General features: G+C 46.3%; 1 protein-coding gene across 4 annotated transcripts in view; it reads left to right on the forward strand.

Moving 5' to 3' along the window:
- The window catches only part of robo3 (roundabout, axon guidance receptor, homolog 3 (Drosophila)), a 709,023-nt gene extending 689,024 nt beyond the window's left edge, over positions 1-19,999 (forward strand). For all 4 annotated transcript variants that reach the window (XM_072486721.1, XM_072486718.1, XM_072486719.1 and 1 more), the window contains one exon: positions 17,385-19,999. In XM_072486721.1, the coding sequence (XP_072342822.1) occupies positions 17,385-17,396 (12 nt within the window). In that variant the 3' untranslated portion in view covers positions 17,397-19,999. The remainder of the gene's footprint in view (positions 1-17,384) is intronic.
- The last annotated feature ends 4,287 nt before the right edge of the window (positions 20,000-24,286 follow it).

The raw sequence follows: 24,286 nt of genomic DNA on the forward strand, positions 1-24,286 counted from the left end.
TTCTTTTTATGTTTGTGGTGGACGGCATCTTGTAGCCGATGGGTCGTTGCCATCGAAGAAGCACCATCACTAATGTGATGCAAGGCGATGACTGTGCCAGATGTGGAAGTTGGCCGAGACCGTGCACGCTGGTTCCGGCCACATGCTGTGCCGGAAGGGCGACTCCGCAGAGAAACGTCGAAGCATGTCGCCTTGGAGAGAGAATTGTTGCTCGCATCAACGTCTGGCGATGGCGCGAATTGGTGTGTCCGTCTTGGACCGCCGGTGCTGGTCGCCACTGCCGACCCAGTGGGACTGCCACGCGATCCATTCCCTGTCGCCGTGGCATCCGCCGTCACCCTGAGCGTGCCATCACCGAGGCCGCGACACCGCCCGTCCGGAGCAAGGTCTGGAGTGCGCGAATCAGAGTCGGCGCTTGGCTGCTCCCCATCTGGAGTCCGGTCTGCCTTCCGTCGATGCTCCCCGTCCGGAGTCCCAACAGGTTCACTGGAGGCAGCCGAGATTCCCTGAAGCTGCACTTCTGGAGTCGGAACATGCAGGAATGCACCGACCAGTGGAGAGGCTCGAGCCATCGAGGGTGGAAGCGGTGCGCCGCCACCGCCGTCGTCAGTGGTCCCACCGTGATCGTCGAGTGCCTCGGTACGCACTAGGTGAGGTCTGTCACCTTGCACCTTTTGCATGGGAAGTGGGATGCTGTCGTCACTCGTCTCACATCCCGTGGATTGATCCTCATTAGCAGCTTGCTGTTCACTAGGGTTGGGTGAATTGTCAGAGTTTTCATCTGGTGGCGCACACCATGTCGGTGGACTGTCATTGTCTTGCCGTTGTCCTTCATTTGGGCTTTTCTTCTTTGGAATTTTAAATCTTCCCCCAGACATTGCAGAACCTTGTTTATTACCCCCAAATTCTCCCATATGTATGGTCTCGAATATAGGATCCAATGTTTCTATCGACATTGTACTATTTTCCAAAGAACATTCCGTTTCACTTTTCTTCTCAGGTCCCTCATATGTATCTTTGTCTAATGTACATGCCTTCATGGTCTCTGGGTCTGATTTTGCTGGGACTGGCATGGTCACAGTCTCTCTTTTACTGTTCTCAATTGCCCACATTATACTCCCCATTCATAACTGCTTAATCACTGGGGTTAGTGTGGTACAATGGATAATCGGGTCGACCTTATCTGCATCTTCACCATTAGTGGAAAGCACACTTGGTTCACTTGAAACTGCTGCGGGTTTTTAATTCGTTATCTGGCTACTCGATGTCGGTGTCCTCGGGATTCTTGCTCCAATGTTCTGCTCATTGATCAGTGGAGTGTGTATAGGTTCAATGCAATTAATGTTCCCCTCAAGGTTTGAAGAGTCATTACTGACTAACTGCTGGTCTCCGAAGTTGGGACTCTGCGGTGTTGAGTTGAAGGGAGAATTTGTCCCTGCTGTAGGTATGATTCAGGTTGTGTTATTTCCATTAACTGAGGATCAATGTCTTGTCCATTTTTTTTTTTCGTACTAAAACACTGGCAATTCTCAGTCTGCTCCTTGCAAGTTAAACATACAGGTAATTTCTTTAGCAAATCCTCAGTATCCTTCTGTGACCGTGCAGCATTATTAATCTCTGTTCGGCTACAATGATTCTGAAGGTCAGCGCATGAACCTTTTTCCTTCGGGCTTGGAAGAGGAGATTCCTTTGGCTTGTCTTCAGTTGGGCTTGAACAGTCATCAGCGCTGTGCCCTTCATTGTAGCATGAGAGACCGTCATGGTCATGCTGCTGTGCAGTGGAGCGTGGTAGGCTGTCATAGCCTTCGCGCTGTTCACGTGAGCATGGCAGACTTGCATCGTCTGCCGCTGGTTGGTCAGGAGAGGTTGCTAGACCCTCATGGTCTTGTTCCTGCAAGGATTGCGCATCAGAGTCAAGCGTTTTTTCTTTTGTGGAGTCTGTCCACGAGATCGCTGTGGAGGCTTGTGACTCTGGAGTCACTTCTTGTTCATGCAAGGACTGCACTCTGGAGTCTTGCATGTCTTCTTTCATTGAGTCGGGAATGCTGAGCGGGACGTGGACCACGCTCTGTGTGGCAGCAGGGCGCTCTCCGTGTGCTTGCACCGCTCCCTGTCTGTTAATGTCAGGCTGCAGCATCATCCTGCACTGATAAGTTGGGACGTCATATCTGCTGGGTTGAAGATCTTCAAATCCGAAAAATGAATCCGCATCTGCGTCGGATTCAATGTGGGGGCCGCCAATGTGCAACACGAAAGGTTCGTCCGAGTCATAGTCGTATAGGACCACGGAGCTATCATTGGGCTCGCGAGGTCCCGAAACACTGTAAAGATCGTCATCAAAGTATTCGAGGTCGGAATCATCGGCTTGTGCGTAGGTAACTGCTTGTCGGAGGGTTCTTCGGAGGTCAAATTCATCTCCTGGGTCAATTTGCGGCAATGTGCTGTCATTCCAGGTGAGGGAAGGTTGTTTTACAGCTTTAACAGATTTTTGTTTTTTTGATTTGGGACGTTTCCCTTTTAAATTGGATTTGGGACGTTTCCCCTTTAAATTGGTGCGGTCTGGGGCCTCTGACATCCTGACGCTCGGTATGTAGCACGTAGGAAGTGACTGCGCATGCTCAGATCACTGTTCCTTTACCGATGGCCGTTTTCTTGACTGCGCATGCGCAGCATCTCGCGCCTGCGCAAACGAAACTTCCGGTTCTGCGCACTGCTCGCGCAACTGTGCTAGCGTGATAGCAAGATGGCCACCGACCTCGACCCAGCCCTTTCTCAGGCCCGGGATTTCAGCCTCTGGGAATTCAGGCTCCGGGACCCCGGCCACGAGGTGAGTACTGCCGCTTTTCTTACCTTTACTTGCCGATTGGATTGCGTTTTCTTCACAGTACTTGGAGAATTTGTCCAGGACTGCCTGGTAATCATACCTTTGCTGCCTCCTGAAGAACCTGAACCGTGTGAATATTTCTCTTGCCCTTGCACTGGCGATGGTGAGGAGAAATTCAATTTTTTCGCTATCATCCAGGTTTTGGAGTTCAGCTGCCACCAGGAATAATTCGAACACTTGCCGGAATCGCCGCCAGTTTTCGCGGAGATCGCCGTGGCACTGGAGCGGCTGCGGAACCGGGAGCTGTAACATTTTGCCTGGGCACTGCTGGTTGTCTGTGTACACTGAGGTATGCCGGCAGGTATCGATCCACTCCTGTACCATGTGGTGTTGGGTGCTCTGGTGCACAGATGAGCCAACACAGTTGTATGTGGTACAACTCTATTTTTTTTTAACTCTTATATACAGTTCGGGCTGGATACTCTGCACGTGCTGTCTCCCTGAGTGTGTCGTGTAGCAGGTCTGTCCTTGTCCTCATCTCCAGCTAATACTGTCCACCAGGTGTTGTGTTTGTGCTTTTATATGTTTCTTGTCTTTGTCTGTGATTGGTTGTGGTGTTGTGTGTTCTGATTTGTCTGTTGGTGTGTCTATCATGATGTGTGTGTTTGAATATCATGACATCCCCCCTTTTTACAAAGATATGTGCCTACGTGGTTCTGATTTGTCTGCTGGTGTGTCTATCATGATGTATGTGTTTGAATATCATGACAGTACCTGTACAGATTGGCTCTGTACGGTGATTCCTGTATCTGTACAGATTGGCTCAGTACAATATTTCCTGTATCTGTACAGATTGGCTCAGTTCAGTGATTCCTGTATCTGTACAGACTGGCTCAGTACTGTAATTCCTGTATCTGTACAGATTGAGTCAGTGCAGTAAATCCTGTATGTGTGCTGATTGGCTCAGTACTGCAATTCCTGTATGTGTGTGCATAGGCTCAGTGCTGTAATCGTTGTATCTGAGTGCATTGGCGCAGTGCAGTAATTCCAGTATCTGAGTGCATTGGCTCAGTGAAGTAATTCCTATATGTGTGAAGATTGACTCAGAGCAGTAATTCCTGTACCTGTACAGATTGGCTCAGTACAGTAATTCCTGTATCTGTACAGATTGACACAGTGCAATATTTCCTGTTTGTGTGCAGAGTGGCTCAGTACAGTAATTCCTGTATCTGTACAGATTGACTCAGTGCAGTAATTCCTGTATCTGTGTAAATTGGCTCAGTGCAGTAATTCCTGTATGTGTGCAGATTGGCTCAGTGCAGTAATTCCTGTATCTCAGTGCATTGGTGCAGTACAGTAATTCCTGTATCTGAGTGCATTGGTTCAGTGCAGTATTTTCTGTATGTGTGCAGATTGGCTCAGTACTGTAATTCCTGTATGTGAGTGCATTGGCACAGTACAGTAATTCCTGTATCTGAGTGCATTGGCTCAGTACAGTAATTCCTGTATGTGTGCAGATTGGCTCAGTACAGTGATTCCTGTATCTGTACAGAATGGCTCGCAAGAATAATTTGTGTATCTATGCAGATTGGCTCAGTTAGTGTTTCATGTACCTGTACAGATTGGCTCAGTACGATATTTCCTGTATCTGTACAGATTGGCTCAGTTTAGTGATTCCTGTATCTGTACAGACTGGCTCAGTACAGTAATTCCTCTATCTGTACAGATTGAGTCAGTGCAGTAAATCCTGTATGCGTGCAGATTGGCTCAGATCTGCAATTCCTGTATCTGTGTGCATTGGCTCAGTGCTGTAATCGTTGTATCTGAGTGCATTGGCGCAGTCCAGTAATTCCTGTATCTGAGTGCATTGGCTCAGTGAAGTAATTCCTATATGTGTGAAGATTGACTCAGTTCAGTAATTCCTGTATCTGTACAGATTGGCTCAGGACAGTAATTCCTGTATCTGTACAGATTGGCTCAGGACAGTAATTCCTGTATCTGTACAGATTGGCTCAGTACAGTAATTCCTGTATCTGAGTGCATTGGCTTAGTACAGTAATTGCTGTATCTGAGCAGATTGTCTCAGGGCAGTAATTGCTGTATCTGAGTGCATTGGCTCAGTACAGTAACTTCTGTATCTGTGCAGATTGGCTCAGTGCAGTAATTCCTGTATCTGTGTAAATTGGCTCAGTGCAATAATTCCAGTATGTGTGCAGATTGGCTCAGTACAGTGATTCCTGTATCTGTACAGATTGGCTCGCAAGAATAATTTGTGTATCTATGCAGATTGGCTCAGTTAGTGTTCCATGTACCTGTACAGATTGGCTCAGTACGGTGATTCCTGTATCTGTACAGATTGGCTCAGTACAATATTTCCTGTATCTGTACAGATTGGCTCAGTTCAGTGATTCCTGTTTCATTGCAGGTTGGCTCAGTTCAGTAATTCCTGTTTCATTGCAGATTGGCTCAGTGCAGTGATTCCTGTATCTGTACAGATTGGCTCAATCCAGTATTTCCTGTATCTGTACAGATTGGCTCAGGACAGTAATTCCTGTATCTGTTTAGATTGGTTCTCTGCAGTAATTCCTGGACCTGTGCAGATTGGCTCAGTATAGTAATTCCTGTATCTGTACAGATTGGCTCAGTACAGTAATTCCTGTATCTGTACAGATTGGCTCAGTACAGTAATTCCTGTATCTGTACAGATTGGCTCAGTGCAGTAATTCCTGTATCTGTGCAGATTGGCTCAGTACAGTAATTCCTGTATGTGTGCAGATTGGCTCAGTGCAGTAATTCCTGTGTCTGTTTAGATTGGCTCAGTACAGTAATTCCTGTATCTGTTTAGATTGTATCAGTGCTGTAATTCCTGTATCTGTGCAGATTGGCTCAGTACAGTAATTCCTGTATCTGTTTAGATTGGTTCAGTGCAGTAATTCCTGTATCTGTGCAGATTGGCTCAGTACAGTAATTCCTGTATCTGTACAGATTGGCTCAGTACAGTAATTCCTGTATCTGTGCAGATTGGCTCAGTACAGTAATTCCTGTATCTGTACAGATTGGCTCAGTACAGTAATTCCTGTATCTGTGCAGATTGGTTCTGTGCAGTAATTCCTGTATCTGTACAGATTGGCTCAGTACAGTAATTCCTGTATCTGTGCAGATTGGCTCAGTACAGTAATTCCTGTGTCTGTTTAGATTGGCTCTGTGCAGTAATTCCTGTATCTGTACAGATTGGCTCAGTACACAGTAATTCCTGTATCTGTACAGATTGGCTCAGTACAGTGATTCCTGTACCTGTACAGATTGGCTCAGTACACAGTAATTCCTGTATCTGTACAGATTGGCTCAGTACAGTGATTCCTGTACCTGTACAGATTAGCTCAGTACAGTGATTCCTGTATCTGTACAGATCGGCTCGGAACAATAATTCCTGTATCTGCGCAGATTTGCTCAGTACAGTAATATCTGTAACTGTACAAATTGGTTCGGCACAGCATTACCTGCATGTGTACAAGTCTGGGTCAGTATCACAGTTACTGTACCTGTAGAGCTTTGATTATTGTGTTCCTATTCATGCAGTTCTCTACTCATCTCAGAAAGATGCTGCAAAATGGAAAATCAATCTTTAGATGCACAGATCCCAAATTCAAGAAACAAAGACAGATAGGCAATGTATCTCTTAATGAGGTGTTGAAACATAGCTTTACAAGATATAATATTCTACGAGTTAAATTATCATTTGTTGCAAAGGGTGATGAACATTCTCTCCAGTGAATTCTCTCCAGCTGGAGGGTAAGGATTTACAGATATCTATGTTAGGAGTCCTTTAGAGGTCTATTATGTGTCTTAGATTACAAAGCTAATCACTGTATTAACATCCATTGAGCCCTCCTGCACCTTATCCACCTGATACTCCCTTAATGTGACTGCCACTGGAATGAAAAGAACAGCTTGTGAGATGGCTCTTGGCTCTAAGGCCTGCGCAGACCTGTCAAGTCTTACCTTGTGCAAAGGGCTAGCTTCAGCCTCAATTCCTTTCAGCAATTTTGTCTTTTGTTGTGCCTTTTGGCTTCTCCACAAAGGCTCTTTCATCTTGTCTGAAGATTCCAGTGGTGTATCGGTCACAGGAATGCTGTCAGTCAAGAAGTGACGGGACTGTGCTTTGTTCAAATGGGAACCTTCCAGTCTGCTTCCTAAAACCATTATGGAGAAAATAAAATGGAAAGTCTTCAGTTGAGATTTGATCTATGTCCTGTCTCAATCAGATCTTCAATTCGTCTGAGGCATCGCTTGTTGAATGATGCTCCTCATCAGCGGAACTTGTGCTGAGAGTCAGTCTACTGGCTTGCAAGGCCGGCAGGTGGAGTCAGCTCATTGTTGAGTGACGTTTTTAGGTGGGATGCAATGGCTGCTGTACATAAGGATCCCTGTCCTGTGCTGACATTCTTAAATCAAATATATCACAGCCTTTAATACGTGATGTTTCATTTGCTCTATGAGTCAATCTTGGCTCAGTGGTAGTATTCTCGCCTCTCTGTTAAATGGTCATTAATTTTGGCTCCACGCCACAACATTGGGCATGTGTTCTAGCTTACTACTTCAGTGCAGTACTGGGGGAGTGCTGCACTGTTGGAGGTGCCGTCATTCAGATTAGACAGTAATCTGAAGTCCTGTCTTCCCAGTTGGCCATTTGTGAAAGAGCCAATGGCATTATTCGAAGAGCAGGGGAGTACTTCCTGTGTCCTGGCCAGTGTTTAACCCTCAACCAAATATCAAAAAATAGCTCAGTTATCATTTATTTCCTTACTGTTATGAACCCTTTCTGCAGGCACATTGGGTGCTGTGTTTGTCTACGTTCCATGAGTGACTACATTTCAAAGTACACCATTGGCTGTCCCACTGTTGGACGTGCTGGTGTCAGGAAAAGTGCTCAAGTTTTTTTCTTTACATTACCCTCGGCCTAGCTCAGATTAAGAAATCCCTGCTTAATAACTGTGACATTCCCATTTCACACACCAGCTATTCTTGCAGCTGCTGAGATGGAGGGTGCCAAAATGGAAGCAGTTCTGTAGCCTGTTCGCTACTCGCAACTGAATCAGGATTTCTCAACATATGTCACCTACATCCAGCCGATAGAGGCAACTTACGTCCCAACAGTGCTGGCTGGATTTCCATCCAGATCACAAAGCTTTAGCCCAATGCACTGCATTAACGTAACTCTGCAACTTTGAATCTGACTCCCTTCTGTACTTTGTGAGGAAGCCTTCCAACATATTGCACAACCTCTAGCAACAGAGTACATGAATGCAACTGGCAGACTCAATAAATTACATAGTTTAATGCAATACATTGTTTCATTTGCCTTAGAGGATTCGTGTTGTGGAAATAATTAACAAAATAAACTAAGGCACTTAAGAAGCAAGATAGATACCCACAAAATTTTATCAGATGGTCTGTGTAATAAAAAAACCCTCTGAGCTACTCAAGGCTAGTAAGGGTACAGGTTTTACATTAAGCGCGATTCAGTGGCCTCGATGTGCTCGAGCAAGAGTGCGACAAGGCCGGTAAATAGCGCAAGAGGCCAAAAATGAGAACTGCGTTGGGCACCAAACGGTTAGCGATGCAACCAGCCCGCTCCCGTGGGTGAAATCAGGATCCTGCCGTAGCATGGCGAGAATCCAATAATCACCACTTAAGACCGATTTCCATACAATTAACGGGAGCCACCCCATACCCAACGGCCTCCCGTGATCCAACCGTCTTCCCAGCAAATGGTCATGCGGGTGCTGATTAGTACGCCTTTTTCAAAACGTGCACCTGGCAGATGGACTCCTGGGGGGACCCGAGGAGGTGAGTAGCCATCTTCGCTCACAGGCAGAGCGCCCGGGGGCACTGGACTTGCTACCCCTGTGCTCGGAGTGGGTGGGGGTGGCAATCGGGGAGGTCCAGCCTCAGTTGGGGTGGGCCGCCATGGGTGTTGGGGATATTGGAGTTGGGGGGGTGGAGGGGTCTCTGCTGGGGGAGGCGGGGGGTGGGGGGGGGGTGCAACTGCGCACAAGTCTGCCATGCCAACTCCTGGATCATGTGTACCCGTTCCGGAGGCAAACCTAACTCCCACTGATCGCAGAGGCCTCTGGCCGTGTGGCTGAAGGTTATTGCTGATAGGGAATTGGCATTGTAGCTTTTTTGTTTTTTAAAATATATTTAGAGTACCCAATTCATTTTTTTTTTCCAATTAAGGGGTAATTTAGCATGGCCAATCCACCTAGCCTGCACATTGTTGGGTTGTGGGGGCGAAACCCACGCAAACACGGGGAGAATGTGCAAACTCCACACGGACAGTGACCCAGAGCCGGGATCGAACCTGGGACCTCGGCGCCGTGAGGCATCAGGGCTAACCCACTGTGCCACTGTGCTGCCCCTAGTTGGCATCGTAGTTAAGTGAGCACCTCACACATCCCAAGTGGATTCCTGTGGGTCGGCGTGCCATACAGCATGTGGGGCTTATTGCCTAGCATCTCATTCAGACCGTGAAGCCTGGACACTGTGCCTGAACACTGCGGGAGGCAACAGCACAGACGCAGCAGCCAACATCCAAACATCTAGGGGATGGGCCCCAGCGCAGTCCACAGCCGGAGGATGGGTGAGTGCATCCAGTCCAGGTAACATTATGTTTGGGTGTCTAGGATGCAGGGTGTGAGCAGCGGCCCCCACTGTGGCCGGGTGTGCATGGGCAGGGAGTGCCATGTTGGGGGTGTGGTATGTGGACAAGGGGAGCAATAGGGTAATGGAGGATCCTGGGGTGGAAGACACCGCTGTTTGTCAGTCCCATACCCTCTCCCAATTCCTTACAGATATTGAACGGTATGGACGATATTTTGGACCCTGCGGAACTTGTCCCAGTGGTGCTGCTGGCCGGCCAGCCGGCCAGACACCAGGCAGCAGCGGCATTGACAGAGGCTCGAGGTGGCGGCCCGTGTGCAGGGCCCCACCCCACACCCTGAGGACCCGGCCGCCCGTCAGGCCAGGGTGAGACCCAGAGAGGGAGGCCGACGATGGCCCAAGGTGTACAAGCAAATGATTGACAGCGCGTGCCACAGGAGGCTCCACCTCAACAAGCAGATGGTGCGGCACCTGTGCCATGTCCTCGCAGACTTGGCACTACGTGGAGAAGGAGAACATCCACTCCTGTTACCGCAGCCCTGAACTTTTACACCTCAGGATCATTCCAGGGCTTGAGTGGGGACTCGTGTGGCATCTCTCAAGCTAAAGCCCACAAGTGTATCCGACAGATCACGGATGCCCTGTTTGCCCAGGCGGCGAACTATATAAACTTTGACACTGACCAGGCCCCCTCCCCCCCACCCTCACCTACCAAAGTCTGTGTTACATCAATGCAGGGTAGGGACTGTGTCGGCACTGTCAGCGGGCCACCATCGAGGGCAGGTTTTGATGATAACCTGCAGAGAGCTGAGTGCTGGTGCTCCTCCATCTAGGCCATAGTCTGACCCCTGGCTGTCTGCTGCATGCTCATTCACACCCATCCCCTGCATGCCGTGTGCTGGGGGTGGGGGGGGGGAATCCAGGATCACCATGTCAGGGGAGATGGGGCAAGGGTTTGATGATCGGCCCGAATTGCAGAAGAAAGTGGTTGTGGTGAAAGTTTTTTAACGCCTTTCAAATAAGTGTCCACCAGTGCCCCACTCTCCCGATGGTGTCGCCCCCCCCTCCCCACCACCGTCTCACCCTCCTTACACCCTACCTCCCCTCCCTCTCAGTGATCCTCAATGTGCTTCGCCTTCTGTGCTCTACCACTGAGTCTAGGTGTTTTCCCAGGTTGTACATCAGAGGAGGAGGCAGCCTGCTGTTTACCATGTCCTGTGGCCTTCGATGCCCCTGGTGGGCGTCCTCTGGGGGCTCTGGGACTGGGGGGCCCGGCACACACCAGCCGGCGGCACATGCCCAGCCGTGCCGCACTGTGAGGTGCGGTGTCCTCAGAGGGGTGGAACCCGGGGGAGCTGGTGGCCATCATTGCCACTCCATAGGATGAGTCTTGGTTGGCACCCAGTGCCCCCTCCTCCCGGTCGATGTCCACAGGTCCCTGGGGTTCACCTTGGAATGGAGGGGTAGCTGCTCCTGTGTCATCTGGCTCTGCCGGCCCTGGTGGCTCCCAAATGTCTGTACCATGGTGTTGACGCCCTTGGGCGATGCTTTTCAGTGATTGCGACATGCTCTGCAGTGCCTCGGCAATGCCCACCTGCAACTGGGACATGCTCCGCAGGACCTCGGCTATTCCATCTCTGACTGGGATATATCCCGCAGCGCCTCATCAGGGTCTGCCTGGTATTGGGTCACGTCCCCCAGCGAGTTAGACAGTCTACTGAGGCCCTCAGCCATGGCCGTCACCCACTGCGCTCCGCCTTGGGCACCTCCACTCATGCTCTGTGGAAATGCTCACTGCCTCATTCCCGCTGCCATTCCACCAACATTATCTTCAGAAAGGCCTGCTGCTCAGTAGCCGGAATACCTGCCTATTTCAAGCATGGGCCTTTTTTTATGCAGAACTGGACAGAGCTGCATCCAAACGTGGGGTGGGGAGTAAAAAGCTAAGCTCTCAGTTACTGGATTAGGAGGAGCAGGAGTACATCTTTAGGCTCCATACAAATAACCTGGGTCTGTCACGCTGGATTCTTCTCCACTTCTAAACTTCAAGCTCGTTTGCCTTTATGCCAGCTGGGTTGGCCTCGAGACGGTCCAATACTGACTTGGACATATACCTCTGTCGCTTCATCATCACTCGGTCAATATCTGACACAATCACGGGAGCACCATCAACACAAGTACGGCAAATATTCACAGAGAAGTTCCAATGCCAACTTGTCAGGGTAATGGATGTAGCCTTTCAAATGTTGCCACATCCTGAAAACTATTTTTTGAATATCATGGCAGATCCCGTATCTTGACGAGCAAGGGTGGCAAATCACATGCAGAAGATAGGAACATCTCAAGGAAATGAGTTTCGTCCAATTTTCCCCCTGGCCTAAGTAACTAATCTTCATCTTGTTGTCTAGAATGTTATCACAGGAAAGACATTGTTTGAAATCTAGCAACCGTGCCTACCTTGGGACGTGACGTGGCCGGTAAATCCCACGAGAGACGATTCGCAAGATTTACTCGGCTCGTTGCGCCTCGCAAGATCTAACGGGATCTCACGAGATGTCACGATCTGGATCCCGCCCATTCAAGTGTGCAGTAAGGCACACCTGAATGTGCACTCACCGGAGTTACCCAAGGCACCGTTCTAACCCCTGTGCCTCAGAGACCCCGAGTGAACGCCAGTTAGCACTGGTCTCCATCCATGTGGACCAGGCGTACTGACACTTGGGGTGTCTCCCAGGCAATCAGGGACCACTGAGTGGTCAGTCTCTGGGCAGGGTGATACCCTAGCACCCATGCTGCCACCTGGACACCCTGACAGTGCCGCGTGGGTGCCACCTTGGCTTTGCCAGGCTGCCCAGGTGACACTGAACAGGCTGGCGGTGCCTGGGTGACATTTTTCCTGCACTGAGGCTTGGGCCTGGGCGTGCCCTGTCCTTATGAGATGGGATGCAGGGGGCACAATGCCCCCTTATAGGTGAATTGGGACATTGGGTTGGTCCAGAGGCTGTGATGGGGGGTCTCGAGATTGGGGCGCCATTTAGAAATGCTGCCCCAATCCCTTCCTGCGCTGGCGAGCCGAGCTTGTTAGTCTAGGAAATGGGACTGAGTGTGGCCTCGGTGGGACATTCCTCACTGAGGCCCCAAAATGAAGCAGAGTCAGAAAACACCCAGCTAAACACGCTCGACACGAGAGTCTGTTTCATTTCCGTTAAATCAGTCGCTTTCAAACTCAGGGTCGTGACTCCCGGGTGGCTCATGTGTGTGTGTTGGGATGGTCATGGGGCCAATCATGGGAAGTAGTGCCCAATGGTCGCACCGTCTTTTAAAAATGCCCGCTGTGACCGGCTTTCAGAATGGCGGCCGTCCCACACATGTGTGCCCCCTCAGCAGTGCGCAGGCCCGGAGCTCAGCGGTGAAGACCGCTCCTCCTGACCTATAAGCAGATTTTTTCAAATCGATGCTGTCTTCCTGCCTGGAGCAATGGCAGAGAGCAGGTCAGCCGCCCCGAACACTGACATCACGTGCTCTGGGCTGAAGAGAGAATCCTCCATTTTGTTAGCAGCAAAAGCAAGCAACAGGACCGAAGAATTTAAAATGGATCGTTTCATAATAAGGAAGAGAGGGCCAGAGACACAAACTGGCCAGGATCTCACAACTAAATATGCTGGAGAGAGCGGCTGAGGAGAGTCCACAGCAGGCCAAGCTGGGGCTTCTGGTGAACAGCCCATTAACAAAAAGCTGAAATCAGGAACAAAGCAGTGTAAAGATGACTTTTTGAGGTATGGCTTAATTAATTGTGCCAGCGCAAATCAGGATGCGAAGCCCATGTGTGTTATATGCAGGGAAGTACTGGCAAATGTAAGTTTAAAACTCTGAAAACTTCAAAGGCATTTGAAGAAGAAGCACGGCGAGTTCGAGGACAAACCTCTTGATTTTTTTCAACGGATGCAGTGAGAACTTAAATGGTCAGCTGCAGTCCTTAGCAGAAATGTAACATTGAATGACAAAGCAACTGAAATCGTGAGGACCAAGCAGGCTCACCTGTTGCATTAAAGGTAAGCAAAAATGATGGGTCGCGAAGGCCGGCCAGCGTGGGTTGTAAAGGTCAGTCGGCATGAGTCGCAAAGGTCAGCTGGTATGGGTCGCGAAGATCGGCCGGCATGGGTCGTGAAAGTTGGCTGCCGTGGGTCGTGAAGGTCTCCCAATATGGGTCCTGAAGGATGGCCGGTTGGTAAAAATGGGTCCCGGGCAGAAAGGTTTAAAAAACACTGCATTAAATCACACCCAATCATGCCAATTGGAGTTCTTTGTTTACATTGCAAAATTTTCATCTTGTTCTGACAAAAAAAAAAGCCTTTTCGGGAACATAAAATGCTGCAGGGAATGGACCAAATCTGCCACAATTCTTCTATTAAAAACTTTTGGACAAGGTTGCTTGGCATATACAGGGGCTACTGTGAGGTCATGTGCAGGTGCTGTGGCAGGACCCGTAAACGAAGATAAATTTAATGCACATTGCTCACTTACAAGATTCCTGAAACCCCTGGCAGGGTCTTTATGTTCAAATCTGCTCTAACATTAATGAATTTCGCCATTGTTACTATCTAGGCTTTTGTGGCCTTATAGGCCTCAGTTATAAATAGCAGGATTTTCTCTGTCAAAATATTATTTTTCAGCAGCCAAAACTTGCCAAATTCAACAGTCATCATTATTCTATATTAATTTATTAAATTTATCTAAAAGTATCCAGCCTGCTATATTCGACTCAGTCTGTCCTCTGAAGCATCTACATATGATAAATGTCTCCCATTTCTTTACAGACAGTTCTTACCCTAAAGGGAAAGAGATTGTATTAAGCTATCTTGAAGTCTAATGAATTGAACATGCTTTTAATATATGAATTACATACGTAAGGATAGACTTCAAAGTGTGTGCTGTGTCTGCATATTTTCTTCACTGCCTAAGGTCAGAATATTAGAAAAATGTGAAACGGAATCAAATATCAGAGATTGTGCAATTCGATCGCCTAATGACCCGAAGGAAACCTGTTCCTATTCCTTTGGGTCTCCCGTGGGAAACTGTTGCTTTAACAAAATTTTATCTTTGCAATGCATAACAGGCATCTTTAAAGGATTTATTTAAGCCTGTAATCACATCCCCTCTCCCCCCCAACCCCACTCCTTCCTCCACCCCCAACTGAGAACCAGGGTTCCTGGTTTCTGAGCAGGTGTCTTTGGGATCCAATGACAGTAACTATCTCCCAAAAGTTGTATGTCGTGTCTGGTGGGTTTGTGAACTGGGGGTGGTGAAGGGGACATGGAGGAAGTACAGTGTGGTGTGTTTAAGAGCACTGAGCTGCAAATCCCCCTGACGAATTGTCATTCTGCTCTACTCGATAGAATAAACATTCCGTGGGGGAGTGACAGTCACAAAATTGATTGGCTCAACAGTTCAAAAGTTGAAGTCCGTTCTTTGCCTATTAGGCAAGCGTTCAACTAACTGTTACAATTCAAACTAGAAAGCTCTCCAATATTATACCCTTCACCACCACCCCATGGATCAACTAAACAATGCCTAGGCGGCATGGTAGCATAGTGGTTAGCACTGTTGTTTCACAGCGCCAGAGTCCCAGGTTCGATTCCCGGTTTGGGTCACTGTCTGTTCGCAGGCTCCACATTCTTACTGTGTCTGCGTGGGTTTCCTCCAGGTGCTCCGGTTTCCTCCCACAAGTCCCAAAAGACATGCTGTTAGATAATTTGGACATTCTGAATTCTCCCTCTGTGTACCCGAACAGGCGCTGGAATGTGGCGACTAGGGGCTTTTCACAGTAACTCACTGCAGTGTTAATGTAAGCCTACTTGTGACAATAGAGATTATTATAATTATCTGCTGATCATAAATAACGAATATTGAGAAAATATAAACGGAAAATATAAACGGCCAAGCAGCATCTGTGGAGTGAAAAGGATCACCTTTGATCAAGACTGGAAACAGTTAAAGATGTGAGAGGTTTTAATCAAGTGCAGAGGCAGAAAAGGGTGGGCTGAAAGGTGCAGGGGTAACCCAAGCGAAGGTCCGTGATAGGGTGGAAGACACAAGAGATTAAGTGCCAAAAGAGGAAATTCAATGGCATTGCCATCATTGAATCCTCCGCTAGCAACATCCTGGGGTTAACATTGACCAGAAACTGAAGTGAACTGGCCGTATAAATGCTGTGGCCACAAGAGCAGGTCAGAGGCTGGGAATTCTGCGGCAAGTAACTCATCTCCTGATTCCCCAAAGCCTGTCCACCACCTACAAGACAGGAGTGTGATGGAAAACTCTCCACTTGGCAGAATGAGTGCAGCTTCAACTACAACACTGAAGAAGCCCGACACAATCCAGGACAAAGCAACTGGTGTAATCATCAGCCTATCCTTATATATTCATTCCCTCTACCACCGATGCACAGTGACTGCAGTGTGTACCATTTCTAAGATGCACTGCAGCAGTTTGCCAAAGTTTTTTCAAAAGAACCTTCCCAACCCATGACCTCCACCATCTAGAAGGGCAAGGGGAGCAGATGCATTGGAACATTCCCACCTACAGGTTCCCCTCCAAGCTACTCATGATCCTGACTTGGTTGCTGTTCCATCACTGTTGCTGGGTCAAAATCCCAGACCCTATCCCTAACAGCACCATGGGTGTACCTACACCACCAGATTGCAGCAGCTTACGAAAGTAGCTCACCACCATCTTCTCAAGGGCATTTAGGGATGGGCAAAAATGCTGCTTTGCCACTGACGCTCATGTCCCATGAAAGAATGGAAGAAAAGCACTCAAAGACGCACCAAGGTGAAAAGGGCAGGAGAACAGATGAGGTAAATCAGGAAAAAAATGAGTGGGCGGCCATAAGCTTTGGTTTTCGAAGCCTGTAGTTTGTTGGAGGAAGGGGAAAGGGAGAGAAATGAAGGTTCAAACAAACAGTGCAACGTCTCGATTTCACGACTGTGAAAATGTAGGGTAGAGGAAGAGGACAGGAGGGCATATTAGAAATCTGGGGAGAATAGGCTTACAGATGAGCACCGACTGTAGAGATATGGATGAATCTGTTGAGCAGTTAGACTGCATGATCATATTGTCCATAGGAACTAAAACAGGCCACTCAGTTCCTCAAACCTATTCCGCCATTCTGATGTCATGGCTGATCTGTATCTTTCCTCAAAGATACCTTGATTTCCCCTTTACTTAACAAAAATCTATAAATCTGTTTTAAAATGTTCAATTGATAGCCTTTACTGTCAGTTTTTGGGGAGTGATTTCCATGCTTCTGATACCCTTGATGTTAAGTTCTTCCAGATATCCTGGGCTGGATTCTCCATCGGTGGGATTCTCCGTTTCGCCGGCAGCACACACGCCCTTGGATTTCCCGACGGTCTGGTGATGCCCACAATGGGAAACCCCATTGGCCAGCTGCCGGGATGGAGAATCCCGATGCCGGCGGGTGCGCGCCGCCCAGAAAACGGGTGAGGCGGGACGGAGGACCCCGCCCCCTAACTCTAATTTTAAAGTTATGCCCCCTTGTTCTGCATTTTTCCATTCAAGGAAACAATTTCTCTCTATTTACCATATTGAATCCTGTAATTGTCTTTAACACTCAAGAAAATACATGTCATAGGCGGGATTCTCCGGTCCAGTCCATGGTGGGGACCCGTTGCGAGCCAGAACGGAAAATTTGGCATTCCAACCAAAACTCCATTCACTTTCAGCAGCACCGGGAAATCCCAGCCGTGAACGAGGACAAATATTTTGGCACTTGTCTATGCAACCTGCTCGTTTTTTGCCTCCTTATCATTCTGTAGTGTTGGATTCTGTTGACGATTAACACTTATAATGTGTTTTTTTGGGGGGGGATTTGCAGGACAAGAGATGAACTGAAGACAAGAGTGTACAGAAGAACCAGGCAGTAGGTAAAGTGTCTGGCAGAGGCACCACCCACCCTCCACTCACTCGGCCTGTACAGAATGATTTGCCTTGTACGAAAAAATTTGAATTTTGAAATTTGAGAAACAAACGTTTTACCTTTAATTTATGACATGTCGTTGGACATCAGGAAAATCCATGTTAACTTTGTAAATAATTGGGAATTATTTTGTTTTCGTTTCTAAGCATTTCCTGGCCTTCTGGTGAACGTATTTATAAATGAAAAAAAAAGATAATGTTGGATATTATAAGGTTATTGTCTGAATGTGCCAATCTTTTTCAATAGCAAGTATGCGTCTAACAGACTGAATTAAAAATATATATATTTGCACTCTGTAAAACACAAGCACAACGCATTCTGGATCCGTCCATCTGATCCCATAGGCCACAGAGCAGCCATATCAGAAAATACTGCTGTGCTTCCTCTTATTGGATAGGGTAACTGCTGCCTGCATGTCCTATGAATGCTCCCGTCTGTGCACTGAGATGATGCTTTAATAGCGGATTGCAATACTGAAGTGAATATGCGTTGGAACAAGCGTTAGTTAGTGCCCACTCTGTGAGAACAGTTCTGTGTGAAAAGAAGTCATGATGGAAGGGCAGTGGCTGCTAGCATAAAGATTTAATGAGAATGAATGTAGCCTGATATTTTGTTGTATTAAAAACATTTCGTACAAATGTTCATTAGATAAAATATGAGTGGTTATTTATCTAGAGTTATATAGATCCATGTATGGTCTGACCCTCAATGAAGGAAACTGCTCATTGCCTGAAAGTTTAAAAAATGGAGATCTGACTCGGTCGAAAACCTATTCGTTCCAACTTGGATTTTGTCACATCTTAAATTAAAGATGGGTAATTGCAGAGATAGTTTTTCAACTTAACTCTCCTCCGAGAGAGTCTCATTAATAAGAATATCAGACACAAAGGAAAATGCCGCCATTTTGTAGTCAACCCAATCTTCTGCCTATTATTAAGCAGAAAAGGTGGCAGGGTCGTGGAATGGCTTCAGAAAATATCAGGCCTCATATTCCAATCGGTGCTGCAGTGTATGGATCTCTACATCGAGTGCACTAATTTATAAGATTGGTTGGTTTGAGGTATCATGTAAGATTATTTAAGCTCCTTTCCCAAACAAGGTTTGCACATCACTGAATTGGGCCTTGGCCTCTGTCAGATCCTTCTCTGTCTCTTTGTTAAAGATAGTACACAATATGTAGCATCTAACACGAGTGCACATCTGATGAAAATAGAGGTGTAACTAGAGGAACTCTGGTTCCTGCAATATTTCAACTAGTTAATGGGCTGTCCAGGGTTGAAACGAGCGAGACACAATAAGGATGGCACAGGACTGATCGTTAGTGTGTCTTGGGTAGGCCGATTGCATCACCCTAGCAAGAGAAAAAGCCTACCTTTCCAACTCCTGCTCTGAAGTGTGAATTCAAAGCAAGACATGATTGTGTTTAGTTTGGTTTGACGCCTCTCACCTCCCACGCTGTTTAATTAGCCTTCTGAAGTCCACAGAACAGTGTCCCAGCGTATCAAGGTATAAGGCAAAAGAGAGACAAAATTTGAGAAAGTATGAAACTCGATGGGAGAGCTTTTGAATTAATGATCTTGGGAGTGATGCAAAATATAAGAAAATAACCTCCGCATTCACACATAAAAATGAACATATTGGAAAGCCCATACTTTGAGCAGGGAACCACACTCACATTGTGGCTATAATATTGTAATCCGATCTCTAACTCATGCTCCTTGCAGGCATGGACGGAAACCCAGAATCAAAAAAGATATCTTCGAACATAGAAAATAAGGAAAATCCCCCAATATAGAGGACAGCCATTTTAATAGGGAGCCTTCACAATTGCTAGGAATGCTGGGATAGGCCGTCCTCCATTGTGCCTGTTTCATTCAATCTCCATGAGAGAAAGTAGCAGGAATCCCCTAGCATGTATAGTTGTCTGATCGTAACCCTGATATTGTGCAGGAATATTGATAGATACGCACATTTCTCAAGAGCTCCGAAATTGTCGCTACTCCAACACAACCGTGTACAATGCAAAGTGGCTGTGCAAGACTTTTGTTAAGGGAGAGAGTTGCATTATTTGTGGATGTATTTGGATCATGTCACAGGCAGAGGGAATAGTGACTCAAAAACCTGAGGTGCTTTGCTAACACAGGATGGTTCAAAGATTTGTTTGTAGGTCCCTCATGACCATTGTGCAGTTTGCTTGCTGCTTTATAGAGGTAAAACAAAATGAATGAGCTTGAGAAATGACATCCATGGAAAGGAGTCATGAATAAGAAAGTTCAAAGCCCAATGGTAGGATTGGTCAACACTCAATTATTTCAGTCCCTCTGAAACATTTGAAAGCGTTCTGGTGTTTTTCTGTTATTCATTTACAGTGTAAAGTTAAATTGTACCAAAAATAATGTTATTGTTAGACCTGACCAAAAATATTCTGGTTTTCTCTAACCCGAAGACTATAATTTTTTTAAAGAATTAAACATTTTAAAGAAGCAAAATAAAAATGCCTTTGTTCCTTTTCAGTGTCTGATATGTGTCAGTCTAGTGTGTTAATGTCAATGCAAACATGTGAGCCCGTTGATGCGTATGACTGGGTATTACCACACATTTCTGTGTACAAGTGGGTATATATCAATGTATTAAAACAGGGAAACATTTGTTGTGCAGTCAGAGGCCAATTGGCCAATCGGGTCCATGCTGGGCATAAGATAGCTTTCCAGCCTAAACCCACCTTCCAGCTTTTGGTCCATAATCCTGGAGGTTATGACACCTCAAGTGCACAGCCCAATATTTTACACTTTAAATGGAATGAGGGTTTCTGCTTATACCACCCTTTCAGGCAATGAGCTCCAAACCCCCACCACTCTATGGGTGAAAAAATTACTCAACTCTCCTTCTATCAATTACTTTCAATCTATGCCCCTGATTACTGACTCCACTGCTTATAGAAATAGCTCCTTCCTATCCACTCTTTCTCAGCCCCACATTATTTTATGCACCTCAATGAATCTCCCCTCAGCCTCTATATTATTCTAAAGAAATCACAATCAGCCCGTAGTCTTTCCTCATTGCTAAATTTTTCCATCCTTGTAAACTTACACACTGCCTACTGTGACACATACACTGCCACAGGCAACACCCTTGTACATTTATTCTGTGCCCTTCCTAGTGCGATCACATCCTTCCTGTAATGTGCTCTAGCTGCAGTCTGACTAATTAATCTTTTATTCATTTCTAGCATTAGCTTCTGACTCTTATGCTTTAGGCCTTGGTCAATAGAGAAAAGTATCCTGATTACTTTCTTGACCACCTTATCTTAATACCTTCAGGGATCTGTGGACTTATCTTCCCGAAGTCTCTCAATTTTTCTGCACTTTTCAAAACCCTACTGTTGTCTCAGTGAGTGTGTCAATGTCTACACATATCAGGGTAAGTGTGCATGTATCAATGTGATTTGATCGGTATGAGTGTGTGCAACGATACACGTCAGTTTGAGTGTTCCTGTTTGTGCGCATATCAATGTGAGTCTGCATGTGTTAATGTGAAAGTACATAGAGTCCATAGAATCCCGAAAGAGCAGAAGGAGGCCATTCGTCCTATCGGGTCTGCACTCTGAAAGAGCACCCCACCTAGGCCCACTTCCCGCCCTATTCCCATAACCCCACCAACCTTTGGACTATCGGGGCAATTTAGCATGGCCAATCCACCGAACATGGGTGTCAGTCAGTCTGTGTCAGACTGAGTGTGTGTATCAATCTGAATTCTGTGTTACTGCATCACTGAGTGAGTGCTTGCTGAGTGTGTGCAGAGGTCTGAGCGTGCGCCAATGGGTAAGTTAGCATCAGAGTGTGTGTCTGTGTCATTGAGTGTGTCTGTATCAGTGCAAATGCATTAGCAGAGTGTGTACCAGTAGGCAAATATACATCAGTGTGAATGTATTTCAGTCTGTATTCCCTATGTGTATGAGTGTACTTGTGTCAGTATGAAATGTGAGGATGCCTGCATGTCAGTGTGAATGAGTACGTGGCAGTGTACGTGTTACAGTATGCAGGGTATACATTTTCAGTTATGTCAGTAAAATGTATATATAACTGAGATTAGGCTGCCCAGCTATTCCCACTTGCCTCATGGCAATGTTTAAATGAAGTCTCTCAAAACAGGATGTTCTGCAGATTCCTACATTTGGATATCTGCCCTTTAAATATTAAATACTAGTAAACACTATCATTAAGCCCAAATCTGCAACATTTATACTGAATTTCCCATACTTAATACAGATACTGCCATGAGTTGTTTATAGTGGATTACCTACACTGAGTGACTGATACCGAATTGTTTCTATTGCATTACTTAAATTGAGTTACGCTATTACAGTTACTTAGCCTTCCACGACCTCAGGATGACCCATCACGATTCACAGACAATGAAGTACTTTTGTGAAGTATAATCACTTGTTGCGATGTATGAATCACGGCAGCCAATCTGTGCACAGAAAGCTCCCACAAACCGAGATGAGATAAAGAGGCTAAATTTGGCCTTTGGTGATTGGCACCAAACAACAGCGAATTGATCACATGTTTAAACGTACCACATCCTGCCCTTGATTTTGTTTCCCAGGGAAGAGTAAATTGAATTGGTGTAAAATTTACTGATTATTGCCCATGCAGCAATACCAAAACCAATTTCAACCCCAGTAACGTTTGTTGATGTTGGTTGAGGCCATTGAAAAAATGTTTTAGTAAAGGCTGATTACTTATACTCATATTTGAGACAAGTTATTTACAGGCAGCTAATATCTCGAAGTGATGGTGTCAAAAGAAAGTGAAAGTAGCGTCCACTGACCTCAATGTCACAAACTTTCTTTTACATTAAAATTAAATATCTGTGAACGGTTTCATTGATTCAATCCACACAAAAAAACTGTTTGGCTGCGATGTTTGAGGGAATAGGCTGGGGGTCTGAACCAAACACCCACAGATTGGGTTTCTATTGCCCATTGCAATCCTCATCAAAATCCAATGACAATACTACAGCCTGTTGGAAGTCACTACGACTTACTTAGGGGTAACCACTTGCATCTGGTTGACAGGAAGAGCCAAGAAGTCTGTATAACAAAGAGAAAGCAGAACAGAGTGATAACTTTTGAATTGGTCAGAACGAGTTACTAACCTTATCCATGCAAAAAGAGATAAACCAGATCCCCTGCTCAGCCAAACTGCCTTGCCAAGGGACAAAAGCAGGGGAGATAGGAAGGAACTTTTCCCCTTAATAGAAGGGCCAATAACCATGGGCATTGATGTACAGGGGATTTGAGGAAAAAAGCTTTCACCCAGAGGGTGGTGGGAATCTGGAAACTTGCTGCCTGTAAGGGTGGTAGAAACGGGAAACCTCATAACATTTCGGAAGCATTTAGATGAGCGCTTGAAACGTCATAGCATACAAGACTACGGACCAAGTGATGGAAAATGGGATCAGGATAGCTCCTTGATGGCTAGCACAGACACGATGGGCCGAAGGGCCTCTTTCTGTGCCATAAAACTCAATGACTTTCAATTTATATTATCACAGCTGTGTTACAAGGATTGTTTTTGTAATGATGCAGGAACATGGACTTCTCTTTAGATACCAGGAGTCGTCAATAGTCAGAAAGCAACAATGTAATTGAACAATGGAAGCTCAGTCTGTTCAAATCTGCCGATAAAGATGCTCCGATCACTGAGAGGTTGGGATGGGGCATGTTACTGTAACAGGTTCAGATCTACTGAATGCATTTCATGCTATTATTTCTTTTCACACGAGAATATATTTGGCTGGGCCTGACTGGGATCAGATTTCCTGCATCCTGAGGAAAGTTCCGGACACCTTTAAGCCCTGGAAGCTGCGGAACCGATTTAGGGCACTGACTGCTTCATGTCCGGCTAATTCAGCAAACCGAAGCACGTGTGAAGTTTGATACCTGCTGTCTGTGAACGGAATCACGTCACTCCACGACTGGGATCTCAGAGCATGTAGAATAAAGCCTTCACACCCATGGCATTATCCATACAGTGGGAATAGTGATGTTCTTTGTGTTGCTAATTTCAGGATGGTTGGCATAGTGTTCACAAAGACCACAAATAGCTTTAACTTGAACAAAACAATAAATTTATGAACACTACTGAATTGGATTCAACACTTACTCCTATATAATACACAGTTGATAATAAACATATAATCTACACTCAGATACACATTAACTATGATCTGCTCTCACTATGTTTCCTTCAGTCTGTCCTCTAGCTTTCTACTCAACCTCTCACCCACAATGCACAGCATCGATCCCTTATATAGTTGTACATCTAGCTTCCTCGAGCGGTTTAGACATTACATTAACCCTTTCAGTTCTTTGCATTCATGATAATGTCAGGAATAAGCCCTTTAATCTTCACCCACCTAAACACATATATTCACTTGGCACAACAGTCAGGAAAATTCAGGCAGAGACCTTGTCAGGGTTGAGATCTCAATTGAGGAAAGTGGAAGGCTAGGCATAGAGAAGAGGTGGGGGGTAGGAGGGATGTGCCCCCAATTTCCTTTTCTCTGGTTGGTTATGCAGACACATGCACCGAGGCCTTTTTCCAGTCACCCCTCTTGAAGCTGGAGGGCCAATCAGAGGCTTTGCAACTTGAGAGGAGCAGCCAGCTGCAAGAAAGAGTAAGTGACTGAGAGGGTGCTTCAACGTGGAGGACGTAAACTTTTTCAAAGCTTCAAATTAAATTCAGAAAAAAAACAGCCAGGCCTCCACGCTTGTGTTGGGGCACAGGGACAAG

Source organism: Scyliorhinus torazame, chromosome 21 (assembly GCF_047496885.1).
Source record: "Scyliorhinus torazame isolate Kashiwa2021f chromosome 21, sScyTor2.1, whole genome shotgun sequence".
NCBI classification, from domain to species: domain Eukaryota; kingdom Metazoa; phylum Chordata; class Chondrichthyes; order Carcharhiniformes; family Scyliorhinidae; genus Scyliorhinus; species Scyliorhinus torazame.